Source organism: Camellia sinensis, chromosome 2, assembly GCF_055761805.1.
Source record: "Camellia sinensis isolate YWXY chromosome 2, ASM5576180v1, whole genome shotgun sequence".
Taxonomy (NCBI): Eukaryota; Viridiplantae; Streptophyta; class Magnoliopsida; order Ericales; family Theaceae; genus Camellia; species Camellia sinensis.
Genome location: NC_138962.1, coordinates 67,660,985 through 67,679,224, shown reverse-complemented (window position 1 = coordinate 67,679,224; position 18,240 = coordinate 67,660,985). Strand labels below are relative to the sequence as shown.

At 37.0% G+C, this 18,240-nt stretch overlaps 1 protein-coding gene across 1 annotated transcript; it reads right to left on the bottom strand.

The window, feature by feature from the left end:
* Nucleotides 1-349: 349 nt before the first annotated feature.
* LOC145814072 (uncharacterized) lies at nucleotides 350-2,673 on the bottom strand. The gene is made up of 5 exons (XM_082910601.1): nucleotides 2,289-2,673; nucleotides 1,799-2,153; nucleotides 1,435-1,698; nucleotides 1,206-1,296; nucleotides 350-1,117 (listed from the first exon to the last, which is right to left on the bottom strand). Exons 1-5 carry the CDS (start codon nucleotides 2,671-2,673, stop codon nucleotides 350-352), a joined length of 1,863 nt encoding a protein of 620 aa, XP_082766727.1.
* Between the last annotated feature and the right edge of the window lie 15,567 nt (nucleotides 2,674-18,240).

Sequence of the window (18,240 nt, the reverse complement as noted above, 5' to 3'; positions counted from 1 at the left end):
ACTACCAAAGATACACCAAAAATGCCTCCCACTACATTCTGGACAGCAACCCTTCCAGGGCAGATCAGCAAAGGCAGGGCAGAGATAAACCAGAGGAAAAAAACATAGAATGGCAGAGAACAAAAACATGGGTCCAGGGACTGCACTTCTGCACTGAGTGGGTACACCCACAGCAAAACTCCACCCATTTCAGTTTCGATTAGCTGCCTTAAACACACATTGATTTCTGAGTTTATTGACATTTACGAAGATAGATCCCCCTTCATTATTTTGAGTTTCCTTTGCATTTGTGCACCAATTGAACATTCACATTGCTTAAATTATGGCATGAAGTAAAGCATGACCAAATTCAAGATTCTACATCAACATCTGTATCAAAATCACTTTGTAGGTCATATTCTTCGTCTGTGTCGTCACCCTCCCTCATTAATCCATCTTCATCATCACAGATGAAGGCATCATCTGTAACACCCTTGGCTTCTACCCCTCTGACAGATTGCAAAACTTCCATGGGAATAATTTCAGAATCAATATCATCTCGACGCAAAGCCACATCATCATCAATAGCCATAGTAGGTACGACCTCGGTGGTTTCTTCTTGTTGGAACACATCATCAGGTTGTACGACATCCATCTCCGACACATCCCAAATTCCTCGATGTTGAAACTTTTCAACGACTCTCCAACTGGTACCTAATTTGGTGTCATTAACATAGAATACTTGTTCAACTTGACTTGGTAATACAAATGAGTCATCTTTGTACCATCGACTTGTTACATCAACTGTTGTGAAATGTGGCTCTACACGCATAGTTCTACTATTACCACTGTTAAACCATTCACATTGGAACAATACAATCCGACGTGTGAACAAATAGTTTAGTTCCCACACTCTGCACAAGTGTCCATAGAAGTGTATGAATTGCCCTTCATGCTCCCCTTCCACGACTAATCCACTATTCTGACTTTTCCGACGGTTGTCACGGTCGATAGTATGATAACGGACACCATTACAAATACATCCTGAATATGTGTTCACTAAGCCACTAGGACCATTGGCTAATGACCACATATCATCAGTTGCTTCGGGGGAATGTTGGCTCCGCAATTCATTCATCTACATAAAGAACATGTGTCATGTTACTAGCATGCGTAACATTTACGTAATGTACGATCTATGGTAGGATATGAGAATACTAGCTTACATGATCTTTGAACCATTTAGGAAATTCTTTCCGATGTCTGTTTTCGATGTCGAACGCACCGGCTCTTTGGTGTAACAAGTTCTTGTGCTCCCTAGTTACAAGAAATGCGATTCAAAAACTATTTACTAAGATAAAGACTAATCAATTTACAACAAAAACATTATAAATACGTTTGAAAGATTCATACTCTACGTGTTTATCCACTTCTGTGCTATTGTGTAGGACAAACCAATGAGCCAACTCGCGTTCAGCTACGGACACATCGGACGCCCTTGTCATTAGACCAAAGGGACGTACAGTTTGAGTGAATACCGCCAACCCTAGGCCACGGTCACCCATGTCATAATTCCTTTCTGGGCGGTTAAACAATGTTTCAACTCCATCCAAATACATTGAACAAAATGTTGTACATTCTTTGGAAATGTAAGCCTCGGCAATAGAACCTTCAGGATGAGCTTTGTTGGCCACAAACCCTTTTAGACGGCCAAGCAACCTAATTTTGCAAGCATCATAACAATGTTATACTGCAATATTTATATCAGCAGTAAAGCATTAACTTAAATTTGACAGTAACACGAGGGCTGAGTTAATACCTCTCAATTGGGTACATCCATCGATATTGCACTGGGCCTCCAAGCATAGCCTCTCGAGGCAAGTGAATTGCCAAGTGGACCATGACATCGAAAAAAGCCGGCGGGAAAAGCATCTCAAGCTTACAAAGTATGAGTACGATTTGTTCATCCAATTTATGCAAATCTGAACGCCTCAATGTCTTTGAACACAATTGTTTGAAGAAATTTCCCAACTCAAAAAGTGTCGTTCCAATTTCCTTATTCAGGTAGCCACACATCCCAATTGGAAGAAGTCGTTGTATAAGGACATGACTGTCATGACTTTTGAGGCCAGATAATTTTCCAGCTTGAGCGTTTACGCAATTGGAGATATTTGCTGCATAGCCATCAGGGTACTTTATTGATTTCAAGAAATCACAAAAGCCTTCTCTCTCTTTCACTGACAATGTGAACAATGCGGGAGGCTTCTCAAAGGACCCATTAGAACGCCTCTTCAAATGTAACTCTTTACGTATTTTCATGTCCTCCAAATCTAAGCGTGCTTTGTCCGTGTCCTTGTTCTTTCCATCTACGCTCAAAAGTGTCCCAACAACATTGTCACATATGTTCTTCTCAATATGCATGACATCAAGGTTGTGTCGAAGCTTCAACGTCTTCCAATAGGGCAAGTCAAACATAATGCTTCTCTTGCTCCAATTCAAATTTTGATGTTCATTCCTTTGTCGTTTTCGATTTTGTGGGTGCTTTCCATACGGCTTGTAAGTCCCAGAATCAATTTGCTCTAGTATTTGGTCCCCCGATAACTCCAAAGGTTTGGACCTATGCTCCGTTTGACCATTGAAGAGCTTACTTGTTCGCCAAGTGTGGTTCTCAGGCAAGTGGCGACGAGCACCCATATACCCTATTTTACTTCGTAATCCCTGAGACGATGCATTATTGTTACAATTAGGGCAAGCCAAGTAACCCTTTGTACTCTACCCTGACATGTTACCGTATGCAGGGAAGTCATTTATGGTCCACATTACCGCCGCATGCATTCTAAAAATTTGCCCGTTCGATGCATCATATGTTTGCACACCATACTCCCACAAATTCTTCAATTCTTCTATTAGTGGTTGCAAGTAAACATCAATGTCTCTTCCAGGTGCCGATCGTCCGGGAATAAGCAATGACATCATGCAATATGGCTCTTTCATGCACTTCCACGATGGGAGATTGTAAGGCATTAAGATTACGGGCCACATGCTATATGATGTGCTCATATTCCCAAATGGATTGAAACCATCTGTTGCCAGCCCTAGCCTTGCATTTCGACAGTCATCAGAAAACGTCGGATGTTGCTTATCAAAGTCCTTCCATGCTTCACCATCGGCCGGGTGCCTTAAGATGTCATCATCCACACGCTTCTCATTGTGCCATCTCATATCTGCGGCTATTTTTTTGGACATATACAGTCTTTTCAACCTCGGTGTCAAAGGAAAGTACCGCAATACCTTGTGTGGAATCTTTTTACCACCATCATCGTTCAACTTCTATCTACACGTGTCACATGTAGGGCATTTCTCCAAATTAGCACTCTCCTTCCAAAATAGTGCACAATCATTCTTGCACGAATGAATTGTTTCATATCCCAAACCCAAGTCACGTAAGAACTTCTTAGCATCATAGAGTGTCCATGGAACTGTTGGATCACATTCTGGTAGAATGTCCTTAAATACCTGCATAACCATATCGAATGACTTGTTGCTCCATTTGTTGTACACCTTCACATGAAGCATCTTAATGACGAATGATAACACAGAAAACTTTTCACATGTTGGGTGAACTTTGCGTTGTGCATCTTCGAATAACCTACTGAACTTATGCAAATCCTCCCTCTCCAAACCATTAGGTTCCTCGTCGGTATGATCATCCATAAGACCACTCACATAAATTTCTTCCAACATAGTAGGCAATTCATCAATGGGCGGATCATCGATATCTGTCATACATTCGCCACTACCTCCATATTGGTCATTTGATACACTAGGACGAGACACGGGAACATGTTCCCCGTGATGCACCCAAGTTAGATACGAAGATGCCATGCCTCTTCGGATCAAGTGCATCCACACAACTTGTCTGCTATATTTTGTGCCATTAATGCAATCGACACACGGACACCTAATTTCATCCTCTACGCCTAAATTTGCCGTAGCAAAATCAAGGAATGACTTCACCCCTTGTTGATACTCTTTACTTGTCAACCGATTATTTATCGTCATCCAACTCTTGTCCATTTTGTCACCTACAACTCACACAAACATTAACCAAGGAAGCCATGAGAACACGCATTTCAAGTTGAGCCACTGTTTGGCTTGTCACATAAATCTCTTTTAGGGTGGCACTTTATGACACGAGTAGTTCTAAAACAAGTTAATTTAAGAAATGACCCGTAATTTTGGACCACTAGTAGAGCACTAGTACTAGTGAAACTATATGGTCAATGATAGAATGATATATCAAAATAATGAAAACCATGTCATGCTCTTCACAATGTGTGTGCATGACATGTTATTTATTAAAAAAAACAAGTAAAGACAGAAACACATTTCCAACAGTTGGCTCTACATGGCAACTGTGCATGTCCGCAAATGCATATTCACACATGAACATTTCAGAATAGAAGCATAGTAGATGTTATCAATGAGAGATGTATCTACAAAGTCATGTGAAAATCCAGAATAGAAGCATTGACAGTACTCATGAACATTTCATACGGCTTAAAGCACATTTTGCGGAAATGATAATAAATAAGCCAGACGATGTGGAGGCAAGTTTGCTGCAAGGTAGATTTTCTCTGATATGACATACTCTTGAAAAACTTGCTGCTATGAGCATGTAATTTTGTCTCATGGCAAGTTAGTTAAGCACTAAAATTAACTGAAATTCACAGCATTGCCATTTTCGAAAGCTCTTCATGTGGCCTATTCTAGAGAATTAACATATTGAGCCTCTTTAACAATTAGATATGGCGAATGCGTTACTCTGTGAAGACTTAGACGAAGAAGTATTTACAGATGTTCCACCGGGCTTTGAGGATTTCTAATAGCACCTCCAACCAACCTAATCATGCTTATTAATAATCGAACCTAAATAATGAGAATGTTCACCAAAAATTGCATTAATAATATTGCTTTTGGGATCACAGTGGCATTTCTTGTGAATAGTCAATGCAATCTCTTAGTTTCCACAATTTATCATACAATGAGTTGAAAAGGAAAAGTAAAAAAATGAATTTCAGACTCCAGTTCCTGAAAATTTTGGAAATGGGTGTTCCTACTGTGTCCAAGCAAGCAATTCAATCATATGCTATCCTTTACGCCTTCACTAACAATGAGTGTTGATAATCCTAAAGTAAAACTATTCTAATGACTTAATTCATGGAAGTAGTAATTCAAAAAAACAAGCCCATTTTACAAATAGCATAATTACCGTGGGAAGTTAAAACTCCAAAATCCTATCCATGCAAGTTTAAGTACTACTAGTCCTGCACTAACAGTGGCCACAAACATATATTATAATATGTGACCTAAAGCAGCTAATAATTAATATCCATTTAAAAAAAAAAAACCAACCTGAATGACAATCCTGTGCTACAGGATTAGCAAAAATTGCATTAGTCATGACATTTTAGGGTGGAACTTTATGACACGATTAGTTCTAAAACAAGTTAATTTAATAAATGACCCGTAATTTTGGACCACTAGATAGCATAACTAGTAGAGCACTAGTACTAGTGAAACTATATGGTCAATGATAGAATGATATATCAAAATAATGAAAACCATGTCATGCTCTTCACAATGTGTGTGCATGACATGTTATTTATTTAAAAAAAAAGTAAAGACAGAAACACATTTCCAACAGTTGGCTCTACATGGCAACTGTGCATGTCCGCAAATGCATGTTCACACATTTCCAACCTAAGCTTTGGGCATAAACGAGCTTTCTCCTTCTTTGGAAATATGGACTTAAATTACTAAGGAGGCAACATGGGCAATATGCTGCCATGCTGCAAGCATCATAAATTTCCGATACTTCTAAAATGGAAGCATCGAGGTTATATTCTCCTAAGTTCCCATATAAAGAGCAGTCTCCTTGTACTTTTTTTATGTAATGATGTTTAAAAATTACTCACATGTAATTATCATGTGTGCCAAGTAGTTTCCAAGAATTTAACAAGTCAATGCTATCCAGTCAAGGCAAGGCAATGCTATCAATCCACAAACTACCATGCTTATTTATAGCACAGAAGCAAACAGTTACGCTAGCCAATGCTATCCATATGTATGATTTAATTGTATATCTAGCTAAAAACCATAAAAATTCCTCAGCATCGTTACAAGGCATCCAACAGCAACGAGCCGCTAGTATATTTACTGAAAACCATAAAAATTCCTCTTTTATATGTACTACTACTACAAGACTTTGCCCTAGTTTATGTAGCAAATGGGTTGATTCACCCCAAGCATTGCCCTAATTTTTAATTTGAATCACATTTCAATAACAATGCCCTAATTGAGGGCATTTCGTACATGTCATATTCTGTGTGTTTTGACACACACACACACACACACACACACACACACATATATATATATATATATGCGTGTATATATGCATATATATATATATATGTATGTATGTGTGTGTGTGTAAACAGAGACAGATAGAAACTGAGGCAAATCGAGAGGGAGATACAGAGAGAGGGAGAGACAGATGCGAAATTCAAACATACCTGGGAGGGAGTTCGGGGGATGATCCAGTTCGGGGGAGTTCGGGCAATGGAGACTATTCCTGTACAGAAGAGGGCAGAGGCGTGAGTGTACATATGATTTGGGAAAATAATCGAGTATATATGGAATCAATGTTGTGAATTTATGATTCGTGTGTGTGTGTAAACAGAGAGAGAGAGAGAGAAAGAAAGACGGAAACGGAAAGGCCGTGTGAGATGTTTACGAAATGGAGAGGGAGATACAGAGAGAGAGAGGGAGATACCTGGGAGGGAGTGGGGGGATGATACACCAACTCTTGCGATGGAGACAGAGCAGGGATGGAGGCGGGAGTGCGAGAGGGAGGGAACTGGGATACTTTTGCAATGCAAATAGAAGAAAAAGTAATATTCCCTCCACAATTTCGTGGCACGTTTGGCTACCAAAAACATAGTCGGTGAAAGTGCATTAATTGGCGACGAAAATCCATTTAGTCGCCGAAACAAATTATTTGTAAAACACACTTTTGGCTGCCAACAATTTTGGTCGCGAAAGGTAAAAACGTGAAATTTTTTTTATTTCTTGTTTTCATTCGACAAAACAAATCAAAAAATTATAATTTTGTTCTAAAATTTCAAAAAAAATTCAGTAAAGATAAAAAATAACAAAAAAAATAGTAAATATTTGTTGCTTATTTTGAATTTTTAAAACATATATATTTGTTAGATTCGGCTCGAAAAAATGAATTATTTTAAAATAGGTGTTTTTTTAGATGTTGCCCAATGAATTCATGTGATAGGAAAATAAAATTAAAAATATTAATTGATTATCTTAAAAGAAAATAGAAGTAAATGTTACAAAGTTTGTAACATTAATGTTTTAAAAATCGAATCGTTGAGCAAATCGAACCGTAACATAACAAATATATTAAAATTATATTTAAATAAAAATATAATTAATAAAATTATAAATTATAAATTATAAATTTTTAATTACCTTAAATATTTGTCCTAATATTTTTTTCAAAATACATAATTTCAAAATGTCAAAATGTCAAAATTTTTGCAAATACATAATTTCAAAATTTTCCCTATAATTCAATATTGTAAATATTTTTTAAAAGACTAATACTATACAAATAGAAAAATTTATTGTGAATTTCTTATTTTAAAATAAATTAATATAAAAAACAATTGTATTTATAATAATCATATTACCGCATTATTGTCAAAATTTAATTCAATATTTTAAAAAAAATTTTGGGGGGTATGAATTAGAATAGAGATGAGATTGAGAAGTTTTTTTTGTTCCACAGGACTAATAAAAAAATAAAAGAAATCAAACACAAACTCAAACACAGGGAAGCCTTCAAGTTGGTCCCAGATTTGAAACGGTCAAATGCGATCAAAATCTTGTTTGCTTTTGTCTTCCCAACTCTGTAATTCACTTCTTTCCAATACATAGGTCAATTGATATATACATATATATATATATATATACACACATTTCCAGAGAAACAATGTTTCATTTTTCTTCTTTTTTCTCTTCTTTTTTCTCTTCTCCAGGATCCCCAAATTCCTTATACATATACACACACATTTGCAGAGATATATTAATAGCGAAACTCACAACTGTTATGTTGCTGATAAAATCCACCCTTGTTATGAGAGGATTTATGAAATGCTGCATGAACTCTTTCTACCGATGAAGGGAGACACTAATGTTACAGATTTTGAATATTTTATGTAATCAGTACACTGCATTATGCCTAAGTTATGTGGTGGTGCAACGGACAGAGTGACTTCAAATATAAGAAAATTTGAGATTAAAGAAAATTGACTTATTATCTTCTTTAATTCAAACTGGGCAAGGTAAGACACGTTGTAATCTGGCTGAAATTCCACATCTGTGTATTCGGGAGAATCATACCTCCCTGTTTCGTCAAGCAAGCATGTAAATGCTCCCGCTCGTTTCCCACAAGCAACCTGCGAACACCAAGTAAAGGAGCTTCAATTTACACAATAGCATGTTTTGATTCAAACAAATTTGATAAAACAATGTGAAATTAAAAAATACATATATACAAAAACAGCACCTCAAAATGAATCAAAAATGTTCTTAACAAATATGGTGCAAATGATGGGGAGAGAAATAGAGCAGAACTCACATCATCTTTAAGGTTATCCCCAACCATCATTACTTCATTAGGTTGAACTTCCCAAACGGAACAGTGGTGCTGGAAGGGGATTGATATATATTTAAGGGGGTCATCTCAACCATCTATTTAAATAGACAAATGAATCATAGTCATTGAAATGTCTTAGTAGGACATTTGTCTCTAAATTTTTTTCAAAAACCGTTCTGTCTTATTATATATATATTGTAAAATGTACTTAATTTTTTTGGGGGACTCCTGCATGATTAACTAGGCACAAATCAATTTGATTTAAAAATTTAGAACATTTAATATGTATATTTTGTCATATATAAAGACAGATGAAGAAATCATGTGTCAAGTAGATTTAATTAATTTATTATGTAGTTGTAACTAGTTTATTATATTAAAGTAAACCTTAAATTAATTTTAGAAGATGATAAACCATTTGGATTCTAGTATAGCCTAATAAAGCCAACTAGCCATGGCTTTTACCACTTAATTCAATAAATCTGATTGTTTTATTCATATACCTACTATTAATGGGAATTCATTTTTATTTACTTAATAAGCATGTTTCATTTTCATTTTTATTTTTAAAAAAGAAGTTTCTTTAAATTTTATTGTTCTCATTTAAAAAAAAAAGTCAAATTCCATGGATAAAATGTCATTGTTGTTAAGATTTGACAACCTTTGCATAAAAATAAAAATAAAATAACTATTTTGTTTAATAATTTTTGGCGACCAAAAGTTTGGTCGCCAAAGATCAAAAATAAAATTTTTTATTTCCCTTCGACTACCAAAAAATTTAGTAGGCAAAGGTGCGTCTACAGCGACTAAAATGGATTTTGTCGCTGAAAAGATGGTTTTGGCGACCAAAAGTTTGGTCGCCAAAGATCAAAAATAAAATCTTTTATTTCCCTTCGGCTACCAAAAAATTTAGTAGGCAAAGGTGCGTCTACAGCGACTAAAATGGATTTTGTCGCTGAAAAGATAGTTTTGGCGACCAAAAGTTTGGTCGCCAAAGATCAAAAACAAAATTTTCTCTTTCCCTTCGGCTACCAAACAATTTAGTGGGTAAAGGTGCGTTTACAGCTACTAAAAGTATAATTAGTCGCTAATGGAGATATGTTTAGCTACTAAATGTTTTTTTAGTGGCCAATTGTGGTATTTTTAGCTACCAAATTTATTTTAGTCGCCAATAATCAGCATTCCCCTACTAAGAAAAATTAGTAGCTAAAAAGTTGACTTTTCCCGACTAAAATTAATTTTGGTAGCCAATTCCCACACTTTCGGCGACTAAATTTGTTTTGGTAGCCAAAACTGGTCGCCGAAAATGTATTTTCTTGTAGTGCCAGTCTTCCTGGGAACTTTCTTGACCATGTTCGATTCTAGGTTTTGTGGTGAGAATAATTTTTGAATTAATTTTTCTTCTAAGGGATTTTCTAAGGGTTAAGTTTAATTTCTGGAAACACAGAAATGATATTCTGGTGTAATTTTCAGAAATGGAAACTATCATTGATGCTGCTGCTACTGCTAATGTTAGTGGGGATTTGAACCCCGGGGCAACTGGATTGCCAACCCCTACTGCTGTGACCTCTGTGGTCAACCCTGGTGTTACTCCGGCTATTCCGGGAGGACCGCTTAGTCACCATGAGCGCCCAGAAAAATTTGCTGGGGAAAACTTTAAGAGATGGCAGCAAAAGATGCTGTTTTACTTGACCATGCTAAACCTTGCCAAGGTTCTGAGTGAGGATCCTCCAGCCGTGGCAGAGAATGAGCCTGACAGGCAGAAAGTCATGGCGCTTGACACATGGAAGCAGACAGACTATCTTTGCCGGAACTATGTGTTCAACAGCTTGGCAGACTCACTCTATAGTGTGTTTTGTTCCAAGAGCTCAGCAAAAGAGTTATGGGAATCTCTGGACAAAAAGTACAGGACTGAGGATGCCGGGGCAAAAAAATTTGTGGTTGGCCGTTTCCTTGATTTTAAAATGGTAGATTCTAAAACTGTGATAAGCGAAGTCCAGGAGTTCCAAGTGATCTTACATGAAATTCATGCTGAGGAGATGCCTTTGAACGAGTCATTCCAAGTTGCTGTGATCATTGAGAAACTTCCCAATGGTTGGAAGAATTTCAAGAATTACTTGAAGCACAAGCGCAAGGAAATGTCTGTTGACGAGCTGGTTGTCCGACTCCGGATTGAAGAGGATAATAGAAAGAAATGAGGGAGTACCTCCTCAGTAAAGGCCAATGTCGTTGAGCATGGCAAATCTTCTGGGATAAGGAAGAAGGCCCCTATGAACAAGAGCTCTAAGCTGGGGCCAAGGGGTGGTGTTGCAAAGAAGTCGGCTTACAAGCCGCAGGAACCTGGTTATCGGTTCTTTGGGAAGTGTTATACCTGTGGTAACGAGGGGCATCGGGCTAGTGACTGCCGCAAGCAGAAGAAGCCATACAAGACCAAACCTCATGCTCATATGGCAGACTTACAAGAGCACTCCCATGAGGAGGATGATATGCACTTGTCTGCCGTTGTCTCGGAGGTGAATCTGGTGGGTTCAAACCCAAGAGAATGGTGGATTGATACTGGGGCTACACGTCACATCTGCTCTGAGCAGAAACTGTTTACAACTTTCGAACCGGTTACAAACGGTGCGAAGTTGTTTATGGGAAACTCTGCTACCTCGATTGTTGAGGGGAAAGGAAAGGTGGTCCTGAAGTTGACGTGAGGAAAGGAGCTGACCTTGAACGAAGTCCTGTATGTTCCGGACATTCGTAAAAATCTTGTCTCGGGGTCTCTTTTTAGTAAACATGGTTTTCGCATGGTTTTTGAGTCCGACAAGGTCGTTCTTACCAAAAGCGGAATATATGCGGGTAAGGGTTATATGTTGGGGGGTATGTTTAAACTCAATGTTATGACTGTTATCCCAAAGATGAATAAAGGTGCATCTTCTTCTGTTTACATGCTTGAGTCTTCCAATTTGTGGCATGGTAGACTAGGACATGTGAACTTTGAATCTTTACGTAGATTGATCAAGTTAGATCACATACCATCTTTTAAGATTAATCCGAAACACAAGTGTGAAACTTGTGTTGAAGCGAAGTTGACAAGATCTTCGTTTCATTCTAGTGAAAGAAGTTCAGAACCGTTGGATTTAGTGCATAGTGATGTGTGTGACTTAAAATTTATACAATCACGTGATGGCAATAAGTACTTCATCACTTTTGTTGATGATTGCACTAAGTATTGTTATGTCTATTTGCTCAAAAGCAAAGATGAGGCGATTGACAAGTTTGTTCTTTATAAGAATGAAGTTGAGAATCAAGTAGGCCGCAAGATTAAGGCTCTAAGAAGTGATCGTGGTGGTGAGTATGAATCTCCGTTTATTGAGACTTGTGCTCAATCTGGGATTATCCACCAAACAACGGCGCCTTATTCTCCTCAGTCTAATGGGATTGCTGAGCGGAAGAATAGGACGCTAAAGGAAATGATGAATGCAATGTTGATAAGTTCTGGATTGCCACAGAACTTGTGGGGGGAAGCAATTCTCTCTGCAAATTACATTCTGAATAAAGTACCCCAGAAGAAGGTGGACAAGGCGCCGTATGAGTTATGGAAAGGCGTTAAGCCTTCGTATAAATTCTTACGAATGTGGGGGTGTCTTGCAAAAGTGGCGATTCTTACACCCAAACGGGTTAGGACAGGCCCGAAATCTGTGGATTGTATATTCATTGGTTATGCACATAATAGTAGTGCATATCGGTTTCTTGTTTATAAGTCTGAAATTCCAGACATACACAGGAATACCATCATGGAGTCAAGGAATGCATGTTTCTTTGAAGACATTTTTCCTTGCCGAACCCATGCAGGGGTTCCACGGTCTTTGGAGCAATTTGATGAGCTTGCTAGTGAGGATGATCATGTTGATGATCCAGGTGATGATCAAATTGAGGTTTTAGATGAGCCCAGACGGAGTAAAAGGGCTAGGACGTCCAAATGTTTTGGTCCAGACTTCTTGACTTATATGGTTGAGAACGAACCTCAAACTTTCCACGAAGCTGTGACTTCTCCTAAGAGTCCTTTATGGAAAGAAGCAATCAAAAGTGAGATTGACTCCATCTTACAGAACCACACCTGGGAGTTGGTAGATTTACCTCCAGGTTGTAAGCCTTTAGGCTGCAAATGGATTTTTAAACGAAAGATGAAGGCCGATGGGTCTATTGACAAGTATAAGGCGAGGCTCGTTATCAAAGGGTGCAGGCAACGAGAAGGCCTGGATTACTTTGATACGTACTCACCTGTAACTAGGATAACATCCATTCGCATAGTGATTGCGATAGCAGCTTTGCGCAATCTTGAGATACACCAGATGGATGTAAAGACAGCTTTCTTAAATGGGGATTTGAATGAAGAAATCTACATGGAGCAACCTGAAGGGTTTTCAGCTCCAGGACAAAGCAAGAAAGTCTGTAAACTTGTCAAATCTTTGTATAGTTTGAAGCAAGCGCCTAAACAATGGCATAAGAAGTTTGACAATGTAATGTTGTCAAATGGGTTTCGAATCAACGAATGTGACAAGTGTATTTATGTCAAAGACACTGACAGAGGTTATGTTATTTTGTGTCTATATGTTGATGATATGCTCATTATAGGTAGTAACGATGAAATGATCAAAACTACCAAGAAGTTGTTAAACTCTAAATTTGACATGAAGGATATGGGCATTGCAGATGTTATTCTGGGAATTAAGATTACCAGAATCTCTGGCGGAATTGTACTTTCTCAGTCTCATTATGTTGATAAGATACTTGAGAAGTTTAGTGGATCAGATACGAGTGTGTCATCGACACCTGTAGACTTAAGTCTACACTTTACCAAGAATAATAAAGAGAGCGTCTCTCTGTTAGAATATTCTCGGGTAATTAGAAGTTTAATGTATCTGATGAGTTGTACTAGGCCAGATATAGCTTACTCGGTTAGCAGGCTTAGTAGATACACAAGTAATCCTGATGCTTCTCATTGGAAGGGCATTGTACGGGTGTTAAGGTATTTACGCTACACTCGGGATTATGGGCTGCATTATACTCAATATCCAGCGGTGCTTGAAGGATATAGTGACGCGAATTGGATATCAGATATAAAGGACTCAAAGTCCACTAGTGGATATGTGTTCACTCTTGGTGGGGCAGCCGTGTCTTAGAAATCTTCCAAGCAAATGTGTATATCTAGATCAACGATGGAATCTGAGTTTATTGCTTTGGATAAAGCAACGGAAGAAGCAGAATGGCTTCGCCATTTCATTGAAGATATTCCACGTTGGTCTAAACCTGTGCCAGCTATTTGTATTCATTGTGATTGTCAATCTGCAATTGGTAGGGCACAGAGTAATATGTATAATGGAAAGTCTAGACATATCCGTCGTAGACATAATTCCATACGACAACTACTCTCGAATGGAGTTGTCTCTTTAGACTATGTAAAGTCTAAGGACAACATTGCGGATCCGCTAACCAAAGGGTTAAGTCGAGTGCTAGTCGAAACGTCGTCAAAAGGAATGGGGTTAAGGCCTTTGGAAGTTACCGGAATGGAAACCCAACCTAGTTGACTGGAGATCCCAAGATCTAGGTTCAATGGGACAACCTAATTGCATGTAACGGTGGTATGTCACTGAGGAGGTCAGCCATTCCTTCTATTAGTGATACCTGCAAGTGTAGAGGATAAGCTGAGCTTTTAATGACTCTTATGTGTTAAACTGTTGAGCTAAGTATTGCAGGATACTTTAGTAGAGTCACCTATGTGAGTTTGAAGTGGGGCCGTTTCTAGAAGAATTGGGCAGGCCAAGATTCTTTGAAACCACTCGCTGAACCAGGCTAGTGTCCAGGGCCACACAGGGCACACCAGTGAGAACATAATAGTGGTAGGAGTAATTCCCGTGTGAGATCTATTGTCTCAGTTTACATAAACGGTAGAGCAGTTCAAGATGTCTTATTCACAGATCTGCCAGTAAACTCGATAGGTTTTCACTGGGAGAGGTTCAAAGCCAAAAGCTACCTTCTCTGATGTCGGGGTTAGTCCGTTGTACTCTCTCTCAGAGTCTTTATTGTTGAACGATGTCCGTTTGTTGAGTCTTTCGGTCAATTTTTATTCATGTGGAGGATTGTTGGAAAAAATGATTTTTGGAGACTTTAATTTAATATTAAAGTGTGGTGACTTTAATTAAATATTAAAGTGGGTCCTAACCATTTTTTGTGTTGGGTCCAAGTGAGTCAAAAACCATTGGGTTTTGAATAAGAAATTGCTTCATGATGTTAGATTCATGAATAGGATTTTAAAGAGCATTTAAATCCTTTTTCTTGGCTAAAGGGTGTGAATCCTTTGGGTATCCATACTTTTCATTTTGTGGAAAGGGGCTATGGATGCTTGGTGTTTTAATGACTAGCCTTAAAGGCTGGAGGCTTTTCCTCTCTTCCCTATACATGTATAAATTGAGACCCTGCTGTCAAGTTTCAATATAGAAATTTTTGCTTCCATTTTACAAGTCAGTTTGCTTTATAGTTCCTATTGTGAGAGAGTGCTGCCATTGTTTTGTTCGCTAAGCTAGACAGATAGTGCTTCTGCCGTAGCTGGTTTTGACCGTCGTATCCTGGGAGACAGACGCCGGGTTTCCTCAAGCACTCGACCCGTCAGGCGGCGAAATCTGTTTTAAGGAAACTGCTTCCGTGTAGGCTTCGGTTTTGTCTCTTTACCCTTTATTGTTTTTTGTGTATTTCTGTTGAAATTTAGTTGTAATTATCAGCATATGTTCTTGGTATATAATTTGTTTTCTTCATAAATCTATTTATTTAATTTCACAATTTTGAACAACATATACTTAAAATTTATTCCCTTTTTTTCTTTTCTTTTTTTTTTTTGTGTGTGGAAAATTAGAGTTCTGCATAGACTTTGGTTAAAGTATAGGGGTGACTTTTAAATGGAGTTTTCAAAAGAGTTTGGAAATGTTTATTATAAATGAATTCTGAAAAGAGTTTGGTTATGAATTTTGCAAAGACTTATTTTACAAAAGAATTTAAGAAAATGATTACATTTCACAAATTAGAACTACATATTTTCGTTAATGAAGGATGTAACCGATTTTATTTTTCAATATTTTTTGGGAAAAAAAAAGGTTGGTCAAGTCCAATATTAGATTTATTTTTATATTTTTTTTGGTCAAATTGAGTTTTGTAGATAAGTTTGTTCACTACTTTTGAATAGAGTTTCGAAAAAAAGTTTAGAAATAATTTTGAATGAAGTTCAAAAAACAATTTGGTTGTGAATTTTGAAAAGAGTTTTCCAAAATAAAATTATTCATCAAAATTATTACATTCCACAAATTACAACTAAACATTTTCGTCAATTAAGGATGTAACAGTTTTTTATTTATGGGTATTCTTTCGAAAAAAATGATCAGGAGTAGGTCCCATATTAGATTTTATATTGATATATTTGTTTCAAAAAATAGCGTTTTGCAAAGAGTTTGATTATGTTTGTCCATGAGTTTTGTATGGAGTTTTAAAGTGTTTAGATGCTATTTTGAATGAAGTTATGAAAATATTTTGGTTGTGAATTTTGAAAAGACTTTTTTAAACAAAAGATTTACAAAATTATTTACTGTGTTTGGTTTAAATTTTCTGGATTTTCAATACATTTAAAATTTAAAATGTTTTTAGTAGATACATTTAAAATTTTAAGCATTTTTTTAAAACTTTTTCAGAAGCACCTTTTTGTACATGTATCTAAAAAGTAAAATATTTGGAAAAAATATATATTAAAAAATTAACAAATACACAACAATACAAAAATGTACTACATTCTCCTAAATTTTTGTTTTTTGGGGGTATTTAATTTTGTAAAGATTTTTTTACAAGTATTATATTTTTTCAATGTATTTATGTTACACGTATCTAAAAATTAAATAAATTGTTTAGAATATTAAAATAATTCAGTGAAAAAAAAGTACGAAAAATTGAAAATTTCAATTTTTTGATAAGTGAATCTTGAAAAACCAAACCAAATAAACTAATTACATTTCACAAATTACAACATAATTTTTTCATAAATTAATAGTTTTTTTTTATTTATTTTTTATTTTTTATAATGAGAACTTTTTCGGAATACAAAATTGGTGAAGTCTAATATTTGATTTTTTGGAATATTTACCAATAAATTTTATCTCACAAACTGTTAAACCAATCAATCCCAACTTTATACTTTTGTTTCGTTTAGTCCTGTTGGTGGAGAGATTTGTGCCCAAGTGGTCCTATTTTCCATGTTTGGCGTGACTTATTGGACGATTGTACCCTTTTTTGTTTGATTGGAACGAATATTGCGGGATCACTTCCGTGTTTAGAGACGTTGAAGATTACTTTTGGGTGTTCTGAATGATACGGCCACATACGTTTTCAGCCATTACAGTTAGGGTTTTGTGTACTGGTTGTGGGGGTTTTGTGTGACGGTTGTGTGACTAACTGGTAAAGATAGCATTTTTGACATCAACACGCTGTTGTTAAGCTGATATGTCTTTTTTTGTTCCCTGTGCGTTTACTCTTGATCTATAGTATACTTGGTTCACATTGCACTGCATCTGTTTTCTATTTGTTTCACATAGTTGGGTTTCTGTATATATTGGTGGAAGTTGTTTCTGTACAGTGTGTGGTGGGAAGGGGGGCGATATGTGTTGCATTTGTTGCAAGTTTTTTTGTGTTTTTGTTGTGGATGGTGTTTTGTCAGTCAGGCGTATGGTACGTTATCCTGATGGCATGTGTTGTCGGGGAGGCCGACGGGGGATGTGACAGTGGATGGGGGGGGTGTATGTATTTTGCTGTGCGGGGGTGTATTGCATTGTGAGTGGGAGATGTCATTTTGTTTGTTTGTTTTTTTTTTTTTTTTTGGGTTGCTGAATCACATGTTAACCTTGATAGGGGGATGGACACGCATATTATGTTAATTTGTTGTACGGGAATATAAATGCCCCAATTAATTTGTAAGCTCCATTTGGTTTGACGATGTGCTCAGTCGTGCGTGCGAAAAATTTGCTAGGTTAACACCTGCCGATGTGTGTCTGTTCTTTAATATGCCATGTTATAATAATTTCACATTACAGAATGATGTCGATGTGGAGAACATGGTATCTCTTGCACGGTCTTTCCGACTACAATGCATTGATGTCGTCATTCAGTTATAAGATGCACCCGACGATGACAATGCTGACTCCCCATTACAGACAATTCATTGAAACACCACTAGGATTTTCGACGAGTCGGACATGGACAGTGAACATGATTTGTTAGAAAAATTCTATCTTCATGTTGATAAGGTCTTTTTGTTTGCTCTATGGGCTAATAGGATTTGGCATGTTGGTCAAAGTTTTGAAAGTGGAGCATCTAAATTTCGAAATGTTCTTCGTAAGTATGCAGTTGAGTGTGGCCTCCACTTCAAATATGTCAAGAACGATTATGTTCGGATCACAGTTGTATGCATGACAAGGGAGTTGAAGGGATGCATGTGGTCGGTA

Bases quoted from the DNA above. Each gene is read 5' to 3' on its own strand.
- LOC145814072 (XM_082910601.1), bottom strand. From the start codon at position 2,673: ATGGGTGCTCGTCGCCACTTGCCTGAGAACCACACTTGGCGAACAAGT. The intron at 1,297-1,434 runs GTTTGTCCTACA...TCTTGTAACTAG, and splicing joins GAACGCGAGTTGGCTCATTG to GGAGCACAAGAACTTGTTAC. The intron at 1,118-1,205 runs GTAAGCTAGTAT...TTCTTTATGTAG, and splicing joins CTAAATGGTTCAAAGATCAT to ATGAATGAATTGCGGAGCCA.